Consider the following 18559-nt stretch of genomic DNA (forward strand, 5'->3'; position numbering starts at 1 on the left):
ATACACACATTCAGGTTCAGTGTGCGAGTGTTTACATGAGGTGTGTGTGTGTGTGTGTGCGTGTGTGTGTGTGTGTGTGTGTGTGTGTGTGTGTGTGTGTAGCTCCTGACTAGTATGTTACAGTTTGTATTTATCCACAAACTCACTTTAAATTATTCCCTCAGTTTTTGGTTTTGTTCAATTTCTGCATGAGTTTGCACACGTGTGTGTGTGTGTGTGTGCGCATGTTAGCGAGGTGTATCCACAGTTTAGAGCTGTGTGTTTATGTCAGTGTGTGCGTTTGTCTGTTTTTGTGCTTCCAGGATTTCTTTTTTTCGGCATGGGGTTAATCAGCTGGATGTAAAGTGCTGACACACATTTAATCAGAAAAATAGATATGCATTTGCATGACTGCACCACAGACTCTGACACTCTCTCACACACACACACACACACACACACACACACAGTAAGTAATAAACACACTTGCAGCCCTATCAGATGTTGGGGGGCTTTTTGTGCGTCTGCCCACAGGGACTATGAGGTTTAATCAAGCAGCAGGCCTGTGTTGGTTTACTGTGGCATTAAGGATAAAAATAGGCTGCAAGGAGCTGACTCTACTGGGCAGCACAGCCACACAGCTGCAAGTCATGCTCCGTGTGTGTGTGTGTGTGTGTGTGTGTGTGTGTGTGTGTGTGTGTGTGTGTGTGCGTGTGTGTGCATTGGTTGAAATGCATGTTTGCTCTGAAGCGTTTGCCTCAGTATGTTGTGTTTGAAGGTTTCTGTCCTGCATTATGTTTTTAAAAACAACATTTGCATATACAGTAGCTGAGGGAATGAAATGGTCTTGGTGTGTGTGTGTGTGTGTGGGGGGGGGGGTGATGTGTTATAGAGATTGGACGTCAGATGCTGTGTGCATAAAGGGATTTCTAGGCTTTATTTGACTCCTATTTATTGGACTATGATTGAATTGTCATTGAAGCTGTTTGAATGTCAGTATTTACTGTGTCATGTGTTGTTCACTGTTACTGTACTGCAGTACCAACAGGATTTAAAGAGAAGTATGCAGCTGTATGTTTAGCTTAGCTTAGCATAGGGCCTGGAAGTTGGAGTAAACTGCTTGCCTTTCTCTGTACAAACTCCAAAAATACATCTACTAGCGTCTTTAAAGCTCAGTAAATAGCATTTTTACTGTGTTGGATGGAGCTAGGCTAGCTGGTTCCCTCTGCACCCAGTGTTTATGCTAAGCTAAGCTAGCAGGCTTTACATCAATGCTTGCTATCAGTCTTCTCTCACTCCCAGAAAGTGTTAGCATATTTCCCACAATGTTGAACTGTGCTGAGTTTAGTTAAGCTGTGCGAGCTGATGCTTGGAAAAGCCTCAGAAGCTGCATCAGACCATCGTGAGACCCTCAGGCTCTGCTGAGGAAGAACTTCTCACTCTTCAGGCTGGACCCGCTCAAAGACCCTGACCATTAAAAAGACGTTACGGTTTTTCAATTCTTCCTCCGCTGTGGTGAAGGAGGAACCTCCATCCTAATCAGCGGGTGATTGGCTGATATCCAGCGTCTCATAGGAGCCCAGACTGTTCCTGTTGATTGTGGTCGTTCTGCTGTGTGTGATGCATTCTGTGTGTGTGTGTGTGTGTGTGTGTGTGTGTGTGTGTGTGTGTGTGTGTGAGAGAGATTTAGGATAGGAGGGTTAGGAAGTCCTGGGAACGTTGAATCTGGATTTTCATTGGTTCCTGCGTGCAGGAGAGAAAGATGCAGCGATGAAGCATCACATGACGGCATAAAGTGGGTCTCTGTGCTCGTTCACATGAGGATCACTTATCGTTAGATCATGAGCTACTTTTTCACACAGCAGATAACGCAAGCTGGGAGAGCATGGTTTTATTGTGTGTGTGTGTGTGTGTGTGTGTGGGCATACAGTATCTGAGGCTTCATCAAACTTTCATTGAGGCTGTCAGCTGAGCTCATTAAACATTAGTGGAGAAAGATGCCACCGAGAGGGATTCTGGGTAAAAATATCAGCATGTTAGACCTCCGCCAGCCTCCAGTCTGCATAGTAACACACAAACAATAGAGGCGCGTGTGTGTGTGTGTGTGTGTGTGTGCTTCTGCTTTCAGCAAAACGCCTCACTAAAGCTTGTGCAGGTTGAAGAGATCCTCTCTTTGATTTGGAGTTTGACCTCGTTCTCGATAAAGTCACCGACCTGCCGGTGGCTCGGTCTGAAGCTGATGCTCTGCAGCCGCGGTGTTCGAGATCTTTGGGATAGTAGCGGAGATGTTTCCAAAGATATCAAACATGTTCGGCTGAATTTGGAAGAAATGTGTCTTAAAGAAGAAAAAGAAATCAGTAATATTTCTATTTTCTGGAACGAAGCAGCCATAACAGGGGAGTTTGAAGCTTTGACTGAGAGGAGATTTCGCTCCATTGAAGGGCTGAGGAGGCCTGAAACTGAGTATTTTCATCATCAATTAATCTGTCATTGATTTCCTCCATTCATCAAACACTGATTTTGTCTCTAAAATGACAGAAAATGGTGGAAAAAGCTCCAGAAGCCAAAGCGATTCTGCTTACAATGATAGAAAATCGTCTCATCCGAGCAGCTCAAATCAACCACTACAGCTGTAACGTCCTCTGAGCTGAGGAGACGTGATGTGCGATGATCTTCTCACTCCGGAAAGAATCATTTTTGACTTTCCATGAAGTGACCTCTGTCTTTTTAAAGAGGCGATCACAAACTGTTGAGTATCTCAGGTGAGGCAGCAGCAGCAGCGTCCGTCTGGTAAACTGACTCTGTGAAGTTATCAGTCATCTCCATCTTTCTTTCATCTTTCTTTCATCTTTCTTTCATCTTTCTTCTGCCAACTGTTTGAGTTCAGCAGCCTGAAAAAAGAGCCTGAATGTTTTATCAGAGATCACAGTTCTGTCTTTGCACCTGTGAAAGAATCACTGTGGAAACACGGCGTTGGCTCTTTGCTGAACGGCAGCAGCAGCGAACCCGTCCCGTCCTCGCTGGGTCGGTTATATAACCACGTCCTGGTTCCTCGCTGATGTCACAGTGATGTCAGCTGCTCGCAGCAGGCGCCCTGAAGGCAGCGCAGCCACCGCCCCCCCGCCTCCACCCGACCGCAGACACACAGAGACGTTAATGACTGATGGATTCTGGAATCACTTCCACGAGGGGGGCGATCGAGTTGGTTTGCAGCCGTGACGCCGCGAGCAGAGAGTGAGCTTTGAGTGAGTGCAGCAGCACCAGTGAGAAGGAAAACCCAATGTTTCAAACTGACGGTTTACTCACTGCATAACATTATATTTAATCCAGTAAAATCTTTGCATTGGTGTCTTCTTAGTGCCTCCAAAGGCAGCTGGACTTTGTGGTTCTAGAACTGAAAAGGGGTTTTTCCAAAAGGCTCGAGGCCTTTTTGAGCTCGATTTAAAGTATGTTTGACGTGTACTTTTAAAAAGTTCTGCTGAAATGTATTAAAAATGAATATGCTAATTCTGCAGTACTTAAAGTGGTATTTCAAAGTCAGAGTGTACTTTATTCTTAGTGTATGATAAATTGTACTTAAGTGTACTCTTAATGTGTAAAAATTACAACTGTTTTTAATAGTAATAAAGTGTACTTATGAAAAGTATACTTATTTCAAGTCCTTTGTAACACTTTTAGCATGCTCAGTTAAAGTGTACTCTAATTTCACTTCTCCTGAAGTACATTTCAGTATATTTCCAACACACTGGTGTTATAATACAATTGTACTGGAATGTGTTTAAAAGTTGTGCCCATTTAGCCATTATTTACTCCAAGTATTACTCCAGTGGTACTCAAGGACTACTTGAATATTTTTAAGTATACTTGAGGGCCACAAAAATAGCACAAAGTGTACTTAGTGCATCCTCCAAAAAGTAGAATTGAAGGTAATATTTCTTCACCTGGGCAGTCAGTCTGGGTAAAGAGAAAAGGTGTGCAGTGCATCATGGGAATGTTTTTACTGTGAGGCAGGTGAGGGAGGTTTTTGTCGTGACTGTGGATGATTTGAAACACATAACTGAGCAGAAGCGCAGTGTTTTCAGTGTGATGCACGCGGAGCTGCAGGCATCGATTGTGGCTTTGGTGAACGTCAAACCTCCACAGTTGCTGGCAGCAGCTCACACCTTCATTATGTTTGGGTTTTGTCTCATGTCGCTCTGAACTCCAGCTTTATTTATAGCAGCCAGAAGTGGGCACTGTAATTAAGTCAAAGGTTGCTCACGAGTCTACTGTTCGCTGCTCTGATTCAAACAGTGGCAGGAAGTAAATGGAGTACAGTACATCCTGCTCTCAGTGACAACATGCTCATACTGTGTATTTATACTGTTACAGTACAGTAGGTTCTGATACAGGTGATTCGTAGTCAGTTAATAAATCAGTTGTGGTCATTTGTCAAGCAGAAATGCCACATTTTGACCAGTTACAGCTTCTTTCCCGCAGCATGAGCTGAAACGTGATGCGAGTTTTGGGTGATGAAAAGATCGTTCGGGCTCAGCGACACGTTGAACCGTCAACGCGTTGTGTAACTCTGAGAGTCGGTAGCTGTTTGTGAACGCAGCAGAGGAGGCAGCCATCTTTCATCCCTCGATTCATCCACCTCTCTCTCTGTCGGTCTCTCTCGGGCTTTTTCTTCCTCTTTTTCCCCCTGAACACCTCGTCTTCCCTTTCATCTCAGTCTAATTTATGCTGTAGCGCCTCCACCTCCCTTGTCCGTACTGTAGCTCGCGCTCTGTTATCTGTGTCTCTTTGTCACATCAAATCCTTTCGCTCATATTGATCCCTCTGGCAAAGTGAAATCCCTTGTGATCGCAGGTCATTGAGTGTCAGATGCTCTCTTTCACTCGCTGCTGGGATGGATATCTGACTCTGTGTTACGGTAATCACTCTGCATGCTGATGGAGATTCGTGTGGTGTGTTCGAGAGCCGTCCGTCACATTCAAACACACACTGTCACACAATGCAAACAGGAGAACACGAGGCTCAGCTTCCTGTTTACATCCTCCAGACTCTCAGACCTGTTCCAGGGGATTGGTCTAATTACTGGTGATGGTGGAAGAACTTCCACTGTGATGCTTCAGTTGGTAATTTTAGTTTGTGGTATTTCTCATATTAACAGTAAACAGCATCGATCTGTTTCATGTCAGACCTCTGAAGGAGCGTTCGGCTCACCGGCTAACTGTCCGACTTCTGATAGCAAAAACCACGTTGTTGTTGAGCTAACTCGACCAAACCTGCTGTGCTCTTTTCAGGAGGCGGGCTGTCTGCTCCGAACAGAGAGCCGTGTGATTGGTTAGAGACAGCATTGTTTCTGTGCTGGGGTTGGGCGCAGACAGCCCGACCTGCTCAGAGCAGCATGGTGTGTTTGTAGCTGACGACCTTTTGCTTCAGTACGAGCTGCGGGTGACCACTCGTTCTTTATGTTCCACTGTTTACGGCTTTAAATGTCACCGCCGAATCGCAGCTCGTTGACTGATAATTTGGGAAAATGTGTGCCGAAGCGAAGACGGGTTAATTGTGTGTTTGTGCCTGTGTGTGAATGACAGATGGGCCTCAAGATTGCTGCCAACATCCCCAGGGTCAGGGCATCCTGAGGGAGCACCCCCCCCCCGTTTACACACACACACACACACACACACACACACACACACTCACACACAGATCGTCCTCCCATGTTTTGGAGGCCTTCATGTCCCCTGAGACCAGAAATGGATCCAAAAAAGATCACCCCCCACATCCTGGGCCCATCACGGCGCCTGATTCGCTCCTCGCTCGATGCTGTTTGTCGGCTCGTCGAGCTCTGACCCAGAAAACCAAATCGAGTCTGGAGTCGGCGAGGAGGCAACGCAGAGACGCTGCGGAGCCGTCGATGCTCTGAGGTGTCATTTCTCACATTTGTACAGTGAACTCAGGAGCTTGAGGACATTTTGCTGGATGATGTCCGTCAAACCGTCCAGGAGCAGGATCGTCCTCTAAACCTGAACTGCTGCTTCAAATGTTCTGCTTTTATTTCATGATTTTAGGTTGCTGACGTCACTTCCTCTCATACCAAAACTGGTTTATCAGACTTTTCATTCAGACTTTTCAGATCATACTCACCCCCCACCCCCCCCAACTCCACTCCTTTGTCCTTTGTTCTCAGTATCAAACAAATCTAAGATAAGATAAGATAAGATAAGACTTAATTTATCCCACAAGGAAATTCACCCCTCAGAGCAGCATAATAAAAAATGAAAAGGTAGAAAAACAGAACAAGTAGAACAAAACAGATAAAAAAAAGCTACAAAATAAAATCAATAATAGATTAAAAAAGATACAAATGAAACCATCAATAGTAGGCTGTGCACGTGATATAGAAAGAGTATAAAAGTGAATGTTTTCAAATAAATCCGGTGTCCTGTTGTCCTGTTTTTTGTGCACTCTCACTTAAGTAACAGAGTAACGGCACTGAAGTGTCGTTGAGTTGGAGGCGCTGAGGCCTGCCGTCACACGCGACGTCCGTCCACCACATGACAGGAACAGACAGATGTGAGCGCCGCTTCGGCTTCAAGGTAGAGGTTGGACCGCACGGTCGACTCCCTCGCCACGCTGACCCGACCCCGAGCGGCTGAAACAAGAACCCGCGGAGGGAGAGGTCGATATATTGACGCGTCCGTCCTCCCGGCGAGCCGCGGCACAGATGCGACCGGCAGCGCTGCCCCTGACAGGAAGTGTTGATTAAAGGCCCGGCAGCTGGAAACCGGCACCACTTACGAAAACACACTTTAGCTGTAGTGGCTGTGATTGTGCTGCTCGAGGCTCCTCCACACGCTTCCATCACGCTGAGGTCGTTTCACAGCGCTGCTGGACTGCACACACAGAGTTTGACGTTTAGAGGCTCGTACACTAAATAAAAACAGTCAAAACGCAAATGAAATGTAGCTTTTGTTCACTTTAACATTATAACACCAGTTACACCACTGACATCCCAGCGTTATTCCACCAACCAGCATCCAGCAGTGGGACACAATAAACTTCATCAGCAGGCTCTAACAGGGTTTTTTTAATGCTTTAAGACGTCTCCGTCGACTTTTTCACTGTTGTTTCAACAGTTCAACTGCAGCTAACAGTGATTTATATTCTAATCTGTGATATTTCTTTTAATAATCAGTTGTCTTTTCTGAAGGCAACAGTCTAAGACTCTAAAACTGCACTTTGACATATTTGTACTGTGTTAATATGCTTTATGTTCTTTACTGTGTTGTGTATTTTCTCCTGTGCAGTAGAACATTGATTGCATATTTTATTATTCATATTTTATTCATGTGCAATTCAATCCACTGTGAAATTGAGCCATTCTTCACAAGGCGATATGTTTTACACTCTTTGTTCTTTTCCTTCTTGCTGGGATCAATAAAGTCTTTCTTTATCTTATCTTAAACGGAAACAAACAGAAATCCTCACATTTGAGAACGTTTTCTGATATTTATGCTCAAAAAAGCGCTAGTTTTAAAGCTAAGCGTGATTAGTTATCTGCCCTCGACTCTGCACGTCTTCATATTCCACCTGCACCTGAGCTTTCATCGTGTTTGTGTCAAAGTCACCGGGATAAAGTTCGCACATTTCCTGGATTGAGTAAATACGAAAGCAGCTGCGACGAGCTGCTGGGAGAGAAGCAGAGAGCTGAGGGTCTTTCTGGAAGGAGACACCGATCAGACTGAGTGCACCTCCAAGTGCGACCGTTTCTGCACATCATCTGATTTCTTAACGATTTTCTCTTTAATCGGTTCGAGCTGAGCCGGCTGATGGTGAGCACTTCCTTGGCAGTGCACGTCTCATTATTAGAGCGACTGAAAGAGGAGCGGTTCTCATTCGCTCTGCCTCTGCTGGTTTGGAGGTTTCCCCAAAACGCTTCTTTCCGCCGTCGCACTCCGAGCCGAGCAGCATCTCGAGCATCGCGCGCCCTCGAGCGCGTCCCCCTCTCGCCGTCTTGTGTTTGCTTGTGTGTCTTTCCGGACGTGAGCGGCTCCTCTGTTCGACCCGATGAGTTCTGTCTCCGAGCAGGACCGGCAGGCTGCCACCGACTTGACATTCACCCAGTCATGAATGGAGTGAAATGAGACACTTGAATACACGCTGCTCTTTTCTCCGCCATGTAAAGTTTGGAGGACCCTCGGCGTCTTTCCGCTGAGCGTTGCTCGGCTTCTTTCTGCCTCGCTGCTCTCTCTCGTCCCTCTCTGTTCGTGTGTTGCCGCCGTCCTTCCTCGTAGCGTTTGTCATTTCTCCACCTCTCTCATCTGTCTTCCTCCGTCGTCCGTCCTCTCCTGCGGCGATGCTTCTCTGCTAAGACAAACTCTCTCTTTCTGGCTGTGTTCCCTGAACCCTCCACCCACTGAGTGCTGCATGCCTGTAAAGGTTGATGCTAATAATACTGAGGTCTCGCTCTGAGCCCTCCACCGCTGCTGCTCTTGTAAATAATATACTATTACTATAGTATTACTGTTGCTCCTCTTGTAAATACAGTACCCCCAGCCCCAGTGCTCCCCACAAACCAGAAGGTAAACATCTTGTTTCAGACTGCTGGAGGTCTCAGTTTCCTGTGGTCCACATGAAACGTGGCCGTGTTGAACTTAAATCCCTCTCAAATCTGACCTTTATCAGAAATATGTGAGCTGGAGAAATGTGATATTTAGCATCTTGGAGTTGGATTTGATTGAACTGCTGTGCTGGTGAAGTGCAGCTGAAGCTAAAACAGTGTCAGTTTGTAAGTTAACGCAGAGTCTAAAGGGCAAACCACCGGCCGCATGCCATCACATCGTGTCATGTGACGCCCGCAGCTTATGTGAGACACAGAGAGAAGCTGTGGTCCAGGTGAATGAATGAATGAATGAATGAATGAATGTAATGAATGAATGTTTTCTCTCAATGTGGCGCACACACAGGAAATAAGAACACATCACACCAACAACGTGTTTTCATCTGGAAGCTTCAGTCTGGAAACATCAGCCCACCAAAGCCGCCCTGGTTGAACTCTGCAGTGACTGTTGCTTCTCTCTAACGACAGCCAATGGATCTATGGGATCAATAGAGCCTCGGGGGAGCTTAGTGTTTGACAGCTGATGGGATCTCAAAGGATTTGGCTCTAACCCGAACGCTGTAATAGGCTGACCCGTGACCCTGAGCCCCGCAACCAGGAGATATTGACGAACCTTTCCACAGCTCCAAACAGGAAGTGAACAGAGCCGAGCTGACCGAGAGCAAAGACTTGGACGTTTATCAGAGAGGAGTTTGCTTTGGTGTCGCTGCGGATTGATTTTAGTTTCTGTACAAAAGCAGAATTTAACAATTAATTCTGTGGAACATGAAAACAAGGTGTCATGGCTGATTTATTAGACGCTCTTATTTTGAAATACAAACAAAGACGCTAACTTGTATGAGATAAAAGGTTTCTGAGGACGGAAACCTTGATGATGCAATGAACCAGGATGACGAGTTTGAGGCCTGTAGGATTTTACAGCACTCTTTTCTTCTTCTTCTCTGTGAACTCTCGCTCAGGAATTGACTTAAACAAGCGGAAACCTTCAGTGCGATGAGCGATGGTCCTGACGTGGAGGTGAAGAGCAGAGGCCGAGAGCTGAGCTGCTCTCTGCTCTGTGTAAATATTTAGAGGAGGATCCTGGGAGGCGAAGAGACGTTCAAAGATCGCATCGCAACGCTCTCGATTATTTACTGCAGAGCTTTCCAGAAGGTTCCCGTCAGATGGTTCAGACGGTGCCTTCAGGGCACTTCAGCTTCAGGCTTTAGAGTTGAGTCACTCCACGCCATTTTCAGAATTGTTTGTAATTTTACGAAGCAAAAATACCAAAAATGCCAACATGTCGGCTCCTCGGTTGTGAAGATTTGCTGTTTTTCTTGGTTTAATGTGATATTAAATCAAAAATTGGGGGGTTTTGAACCACTGATCAGACCAAACAAGCTGCTTTGCTGAACTGTAACAGGCATTTTTCACCAATTTTCACATTTTATAGACTAAATGATTAGTTGACCTATCTTTGGCTGCAATTAATGATTATTTTCAGAAGCAATTACTCACTAAAATTTTTAAAAAAAATCTAATCTCTAATTTCTTAGAGCCCAAAGTGACGTCTTCAAATTGTTTCTTTTGTGCAACCAGCAGTCCAAAACCCGAAGGCTGTGCGTTTGCTCTCCTAAATGACAAAGACAAGCAGCAAATCCTTACATTTAAGCAACTGGAACCAACACGTGTTTGGCATTTTAACTTGAAAAGTGACTGAAACGATGAATTGATCATTGTTATTTTTAGTAAGAGCTGTCGATCTATTGAGAGTTGTGGCGCTCGTTGAGCTCCTGAAGTTGACTGAGTGGTAAACATACGGCGAACGTCTAATTAGTGCAGGCGACGACTGCTGCTTTGGCTCAGTGTGGTTTCAAATGTTGACGGGGCTGAGTGTGAGCAGAGGTACGAAGACTTGGCCAGCACACACACACACACACACACACACACACACACACACACCACGGAGAAAGGTGTGTGTGTGTGTGTTTATTAGACGTGTTTGGAGATAAACTTCAGATTTCAGTTAACTCCTGTCGGTCTGATCTTTCCGCACCAACTTTTTAATCCCGTTTTCATCGACATCTGAATAATTTTTCTGTTGTTTTATCGCTGTCACACACACGTGCGTGCGCACACACACACGCACACACACCTTTCCTCTGGCGTGTGTTTATATTGGCCTGCTCACAGTCAGCCATCAGCACCAAGAGCTGCCTCAGTCGTCTCCACATTCACCATCAATCTTCATGTTCTGTCCTGTGTGTGTGTGTGTGTGTGTGTGTGTGTGCGTGTGTGTGTGTGTGTGTGTGTGTGTGTGTGTGTGTGTGTGTGTGTGTGTGTGTGTGTGTGTGTGTGTGACTCTCCAAGCTCCATCTCCTTCTTTGGCAAAGCATCTCAGAACACCTTCCTGTCGTGTGTCCTCTTTGTCTCTGCTGTCTCTCCTCAGTCTCTCACACTCTGCCGCCTTTGTCTTTCTCTCGCCTCCACATTTCATTTCAGCGTCTCTCTCCCACTTATTAAATATTCCTCCCTCACCAGCCTTTAGCTGCTGGTGGATATGAATCATGATGCTTTTAAATAAAATCCCGTGAAACTGTTTTATTCATGCCTGCAGTTGACATTGTGAAAGAGAAAACAGCTTAAAGATTTTGTTTGGCCTCGACAAGTGACTTTAGATTTTCTACATTTGAAAACGTGCGTCAACCAACCAACAATGGTTTTTGTTATTTATTTACCTTTTATAACATAGATACTTCATTGCCTGATGCATTTCGGTGTGTTTCTGCAGCAGGAATTATTCTTACCACCCTCTCTTACTCTGTTAGACTCTGCGTTTCTGTTTGTGTGCATTACTTTCTGCATGTTACTGTGTCATTATTCTCTCACCACCACTTATGGTCAGAGGGTTTGGTCTGTGTGCAGCTGCTGTACTGCAGCCAAGTGGGTTTTTGGTTGGGTATTATTTGACCGTTGGATTACTGCAAGCGGTCATCTGGTTGTGGTCAGAATGATTAAGAGCAGGTTTGACGAGGCTAATGTTACCGAGCTGTACTCCGAGCCAACTGATGCCGGCTTCTGCTTGGAACAGCAGTTTGGATAACACTGGACTTTACAGAGGCTTTATCCCATTTACTAATCCGCAGGATCTGATGAAATGATCCTCCAGCTGTTTTGGGCGAGCACCTATCTAAAAATCTGGCTGGGATGTTGGGAGGTTGACAGGGAGCGACTGTTGTTGTGACATCAAACCGGGTCCAACAGCAGGACAAAGTAATGAACACATCAGAACATGATTCACCGCCAGCTTTCATTTAGTGAAAATGACTTTAAGAGGGTTCGATAAAATTACTGTGATTGCTTTGTGCACTGTATGTAAATGAAAGCAACGTTTCCTCAGATTTAAACTACAAGTCAAATTAAACCCACCTCTGGGATAACGGTGGGGGTGTGGTCGACACAAACAAATAAAGGCCAGCTCTCAAATACAGGCCGTGGGGGGGAAACAAAGGTGGAGGAAGTCCCTGTTGTTGTCATATTACGTTCAATATGATCGTAATACTTTCAGCACCTCGTTTTCCAGGATTATTCATGTATCGTCCACTCTCAGTCTCTGTGGGTGTGTGTGCATCATTCTCTCAGGCAAACTGTATGTTATCGTAATGTTTGAGTGCCTCAAACTGGCAGCAGATACATCCAACCTTGCAAGTCAGTGAGTTTTCTGTAACACCTTCCTGCAAATACTTCACAATAAAAGCCTTGCTAAGACATGAAGGGGTTCTGTCCACTGATTTGCTTGAGGGCTTTTAATTTGAAAAGGATACAGGAAGTGTCGAGTTTGTACTGACAGCGTAATGCAGTTACATTAACACTGCAAAAAGAGGGGAATCAAAGTGAGGCTGTGTGCTAAAATATGACCAACTGTTCTTCTTAAAAAGAGGAAATCAGAAATAAAAGCCTATGTTCAAATAAAGGCCTGTTACTTTCTGCAGCTGAGATACAGAAAGTCACTATTTGTGAAAATGCGCGTATAAATATGTTTTGTTATAGGTCCAAGAAAGTGTAGTTGATGCCAAAATAACAGCTGATGGAGATCTAAAGACAAACCACAATCCACCAGGTTTAAGCTCAACTTTATCGGCATCATAATTGTGAACAACAAAACACTGTCTAGTCACTCAAAGTGGTGCTTCTTGCTAAAAATAAAGGGAAGTAAAGACGAGATTCTTCATCATAAATAGTTGCATAGTGAATAAATAAAAGGAGTGATGTAAAAATCCTGTACATGCAAACTGCAGGTACAAACCTCTCACTCGTCAACAGTAGATCGTTTTTTAAGGTGCTTTAAAGTTGCTCGTTTGCCCCACGCAGTGCGTCTGTTTTTGGTTTTTTCTCTGTCTATCTTTGTCATGTTTTTCTCTTGGTGGTGTCACACCTGCTGTCTGTCGCCACATGGGAATGATGTCAACTTTCACCCAAATGTCAGCATCCGATCATCTGAGGAACATGATGTTATGATACTGCCGCTTTGTGTACAGCTGGCTTTGGCTGCCTGTTCCAGCTGTTTCTTTCTGCTTTGACTCTGTTGGTTTTGGTTCAGCTCAGTGAAAATGTAAAATCAGATGAAGCCAAAAGGCTCTAAATATTGACCAGTGTGGCTGATAACACTTATTCCAAAAGGCATGTGACACAAAGTCCTGTGCAGCTCTGCCTGTTCTGTGGCGAGCATAGCTCTCCGCCTCATAAGTTTCCTGTTGCTGTTCTCTGTTTTTGTTTATTAGCCGTAACGATTATGCTGTGTTGATATGCTGTTTGGAAAGTTTGCCATCTTAGGCTTCCGATTCATCTGCTGAGCATTCTATTTACATTCTCTTGGAAGTCAACGCCAGAAGATGAATGATCAACATTAGAGGCTGCAGCTGTGCAGCTGACGAATGCTTCAGCTGTGGTGGAGCCTTGCCGTCAGTCGAGGCTCGTTGAGTTCGATGATCCACAAAAGACAAAGTCTCTTCAGCGTCTTGAAGGCGCTCTGTTGAGGCCCAGTATGAAAAAGGTGATACCTGGTGCGGCTGTGGTCCCTCAATTCAGAGGACTCCATCTCCCATCGCCATCTGTCTGTGTAACCTGAGAGCAGCCTGCCGCAGTGCTGAGTGGTTGTGGAGTCAGGCAGGCGGGCTCACAGTGGTCAGACTGGTAGTGGTGATGGGGGGGTTTCAGGGTCCACAGCATAGCCTGATGGACCAGACTTTCTTCAGAACCACGAAGCAGGGGCCTGGGTGCTGATGCTACTGGGGTTTAACGTGGAGAACTAGCATCATTACAGCCTTTTCTGACCATAAATATTTGCTCGCTCTCTCATTATCTGTCGTTTGATGTCAGCAGACACACTTGCTGCAGCTGTTTAGGATGTGAAACGTTGTGTGAATGACAGCCTGTGGAGACCTTCAGCGGGAGGAAGTGCAGATAATGAACAGCTTCGTTAATGCAAGCGATGGGGTCCAACATGACCGCACATCTGTGTCAAAGCTCAGATGGTTTTGGTTATTTCTCACTAGAGGCATCTGTCTGTGCTCCTCTCACCGGGTTGAAGTTTGAGGTTCAGTTGGGAAAAGGTGATGTCACGTGTTTCAGTGCACCAATCAGAATTAAGCAATGCTTGAAGCAGAATCTGATGATGGTGGGTTGTTTGCTTAAGTGTTGAACTCAGCTAAAGAGAGATTTTTTCTTTTTATACTGTCTCATTTTAATGATTTTTAGAGTCCTGGAGAGATGAAATTATCCTGTATTTCACGAGACAAATTTTATAATAAGAGAAAGTTCAGCTGCAGTAGATCACACATCAGTCAAAATCAACCCTTTCTGATCGTATAGTGAATAAGTGAAGTAACATTTTCCCCTCCTCTGTTTCCTCCAGGCTCAGAGGAAGGAGGTGTTCCTCCAGGAGCGATACGGGCACTACAGCCTGACCGACCCCTTCCTGGCGCTTCAGAGGGACTTCGAGTGCGGGGTCCCCGGAGGAGAGGAGGAGCGGCGGCCCCTGGGCTCCAGCCCCATCTCCGTCCTGGAGGCCGTCATGGCGCACTGCAGGAAGATGCAGGAGCGCATGTCCGCCCAGCTGGCCGCCGCCGAGAGCCGCCAGAAGAGGGTAAGATACGGAGGAGGAGGAGGAGGAGGAGGAGGAGGAGGAGGAAGATTGTTTGATTTGGGAACAAAACAAATGAACATGAAATTGAATTGTCACTGAATTGTCAAGTTCAGGTGGGGTTCCACAGAATTATTGGGCTGGCAGGAATTCACTCGTTAGGTTTTGAGGTGTTATTGATGAAGTTGAATTTTTAACCGTAGGTGGCGCTAGAGCCAAAGTTTGGAATCCCCTCTATTCTCAGAGAACCCGTTCAGCAGCGGTGGAGATTTTTCACTCGGTTCTTCAGCTCGGCTGAAAATCAATTACATTTTACAAAATGCATCATTTATGACCTCCTGTTTGTGTACATTGTTTAATTGCGGTGAGTCAGCAGTCAGATTAGATGAAGGTAAATAAAAACAAGACATGGCTGTGTTTACATCAGCGGAGATTTCTTCTGTTTGACCACAGATTGTGTTTATTTACACACCACTCAAATCTCTGTGGCTGAAATTCTCCAGAGGACGATGTGGCGAGGACAAAATCGGATGCTTGTCTGTGTGCGTTAATGTTTTTAGGGTGTGCAGGGGCCCCGTTTCAATGTGTGTGAGTACATCATGTGTGAGCTTTCCTGTATCGACAGTTGACTGTGTGTGTGTGCGAGTGTTGTTCCGGGTGTCTTTAGGATTATGCGGCCATGATTAACAGGACAGCCAGATGTCTGCCGGGGCCCTGTCCCATTTTTCTGTCTTTGTCTCCGCCCCTCTGTGTCGAATATGAACGTGTGAAAGTGTTTGGATGAGAGGCTGGTAGAGGGAATGTGGGTGAGTAATAGAAAAGAGAGTACTGTGTGGATGTGTGTGCGTGTGTCCTGTCCCTGAACTCTGTAATAATAACAGAGATGATATAGTTTTGAGCCAAATGGAACGCTTAACCACACACACACACACACACACACACACACACACACATAGATGAGGAGGAGGTATGGAGGCGAGAGGAAGGAAGTGGATGTTTTGACAGGAAAGCTGGTTAGATTTTGGGACTGTGGTTGAGTGTGTGTTCGCTGCAGCCCATCAAATCTAAATCTAAATATCCCAGATTTAATTTCAGTGAGTTTTGGGCTGATTGTGACCATCGTGGTACTTTGACCAGTGCTGGGAGCCCAAACCAGAATGCTTCTGTTTGCCTTTTTTATTGAATAAAACGTGCTCAATGCTTCAGTTCACCTAAATGAAATGACGTTAGGGTCTGACCAATCATTTTACACCAACTTGCATTTTTGATTCTTGGTGCTACAGACACATTTGAGTCGATACCGTCCATTACCAGTGTTATTGGAGGAATGGTGCACTTTGGACTGTGTTCAGGCGTTTAAATCTCAATGATCAGTCTGGTACAGACACTTTAATTCATTTTAGGATATGGAAAGATCCAAACTGCTGCATCGACAGTTCTTTTTGATGGAGCTCGGCAGGAGGAGGTGCGTCTTAGCAGAATCTGCATCCCAAGTTTTTTCAGACAACCGGTGACAACCATAAAAAGGCAAAGCAAGGCAGGTTTATTTCACACGCAGAGGCAATTCAGTTAAAAGCACAATTAAATAGGAAATGGTATCAAATCCTGTGGTATCTTGCATACAGAAGCTGAAGAAGACATTAAGTCATACATTACATCCTTTATTTTGGCCTTTGTTCTGGCTGAATGGACTGATTTAACCACAGTCAACAACTGTTTTCTTGTCAAAGTGGATCTGTCCATGCCAGGATCTCTGACTTTGATTACAGCTCACACCACAACGATGACACATCAGGAACATCTCTTCTTCTCTTTTTGATCATCAAACAGAAGCAAGTGGTCAGAGAGAGAGTTGGAGTTCAGGAAGTTAAAGTGTCCGAAGATTAATTTTTCTCCGAACATTTCAACGTGCAATCAGCGTTTTTGATTGACCCTTTTCTGGATTGAAGGCTAAAAGGTTAATGTCCGGTTTTGTCTGCATCAGTGTGCCTGGAGTGATGGGAAACCTGACTCAGATGTATGTTGTCAGGGTTATTCAGGGCTCCCATCATTTATTTCCCCAGATTTCACCTGAAATCCTGCCGCCTTAGTTCCACATTTCTCCCCAATCTCTTTCAAGACTGATCAAAAACATAGCTGTGCGAGATGACTTTGACCTTGAGAGGTTTTGCTTGATTTGACCCTGAAAATGTGCCTAAACAGAGAGGCAGCAACCACAAAATAACGGTTTACCCTTTTAAGCACAGAATAAATCACCGTGCCTCCACTGATTACACAGTTGTTCCTAAATTGTCAATAACAGGGTGCGCGCCCGTCAGGCAGGGATGAATGGTTTCGTTGGAAAGAGGCCAATGACACAACAACAAGCTAACACTGCTGAAGACGTATGCTCGGTGCACAGAGGGATCCTCTGGTTGCTGGGTAGAGTGAATTTCACCAGGATTGTCCATGCTATCTTTATCCCCTCCATCCGTTTCCACTCTTGTCGTTCTCCTGTGAGTAAGTTGTTGAATTATCCATGAGGTCTTAGGCGAGCTGAAGGCAGGCAGGCAGTTACACGTAACACACTCTGAATCGGTTTATGGGCATAATGAAGACAGCCCTGCTCCCCCATCTCCTCCATGAATCAGTCATGAAATTGGATGAAGCCCCTCCCCCCAACAGTGACAAATGTATTTCTCAGGTTTTGTGGGTAAACATGATGCCAGAGTGTTGTTGATGTTATGTTGTGAGGCTCAATTTGGAGGCAAGGTCATGACCGCCTGTGCTGAAGTTCCTATATCTTAAAATAGTCCTCGGGCCTCCTCCTTCGCCTCCTGCTTCTCTCATCCCCAATTCTCCGCAGCAGCTGAATAGACTGTTTTATTCCGCGCCATGCTAGCTGATATCTTGCTGCTGCAGTTTTTCAGGTGCCAAGGTAGACCTCAAAGGAAAGATTCAACTTATAAGCTTTATTTAAATGTTTCATTAAGCAGTGGGGGATCTCAAGTCCAGAGAGCACCGGTGCTACCTGAGGTGCCTGCAAGGTATCCGCACAAAATTGAGTTCCAGGTTAATGCCATTATTATTTTACTCTGTAGATGATGGCAGAATGAGTTTATGCATATGGATGACCATTACGAGCCAATGTTTCACACACTCCGCTGTGGTTATCATTGCACACTCTGTAAGGAAGGTTAACCATCTCATTCTGCTGCATTATATCAATCAAAGAGAAAAGTCTCTGAAAATGTGTGTTGGGGAAAAATCTCATTGAGCAGGATTCTAACTCAGCAGTCAGATCAACGACACAAACACTGAATCAAAAATCCATTTTCTTCATTTTAATGAGACCGTGTCATTGGCACCAGGGGGTTGTTGTCTCATAGGGGTCTGGCAAAAAACATATTGCGTGATGTAGTTCAACACCAACCAGCAAGGAAGACCAGGCAGAACAACTTGGAGCCTGGAGCTTGTAGCATTGTGCTAAGCTAACAGTTTCCCTTACAAGTGTCAGGATGAAGTAGAAATGACCTCTGCTGTGAAATCTTTCCCAAGTTGTAAAATCCTGCCTCTAAAAAATGAAGCAGCTGGACTGTGTCGTGCGGGTGGGCTATTGTCGGCCTGGACGTGGTCTAATTAAAAGAAAGCTTGAAAGTTTGTGATTTCAGATCCCCGTCCTGGATTCAAAAGGGGGGAAGTAGAGCTAGTTCATATGATGTCAGCAGGCTAAAGTGTTTACAGCTGTTCCAAATGACCACACTCGAAGGCCAAGTGAAGAGCTGTTTGTCGCAGAGAGCGGCGAGGCGTGATAATCATTTAAATATGGGGATGACGGTGGACACTTTCAGACAGAAAGAGATGTTTGT

At 45.2% G+C, this 18559-nt stretch overlaps 1 protein-coding gene across 1 annotated transcript in view; it reads left to right on the forward strand.

Annotated features, from left to right (window-relative positions):
• Nucleotides 1-18559, forward strand: part of cttnbp2 (cortactin binding protein 2) — a 77139-nt gene that overhangs the window by 26718 nt on the left and 31862 nt on the right. Inside the window, exon 3 of the mRNA XM_076733099.1 lies at nt 14484-14714. Coding sequence (XP_076589214.1) covers nt 14484-14714 — 231 coding nt within the window. The remainder of the gene's footprint in view (nt 1-14483; nt 14715-18559) is intronic.

This window comes from Chaetodon auriga, chromosome 6 (genome assembly GCF_051107435.1).
Source record: "Chaetodon auriga isolate fChaAug3 chromosome 6, fChaAug3.hap1, whole genome shotgun sequence".
NCBI classification, from domain to species: domain Eukaryota; kingdom Metazoa; phylum Chordata; class Actinopteri; order Chaetodontiformes; family Chaetodontidae; genus Chaetodon; species Chaetodon auriga.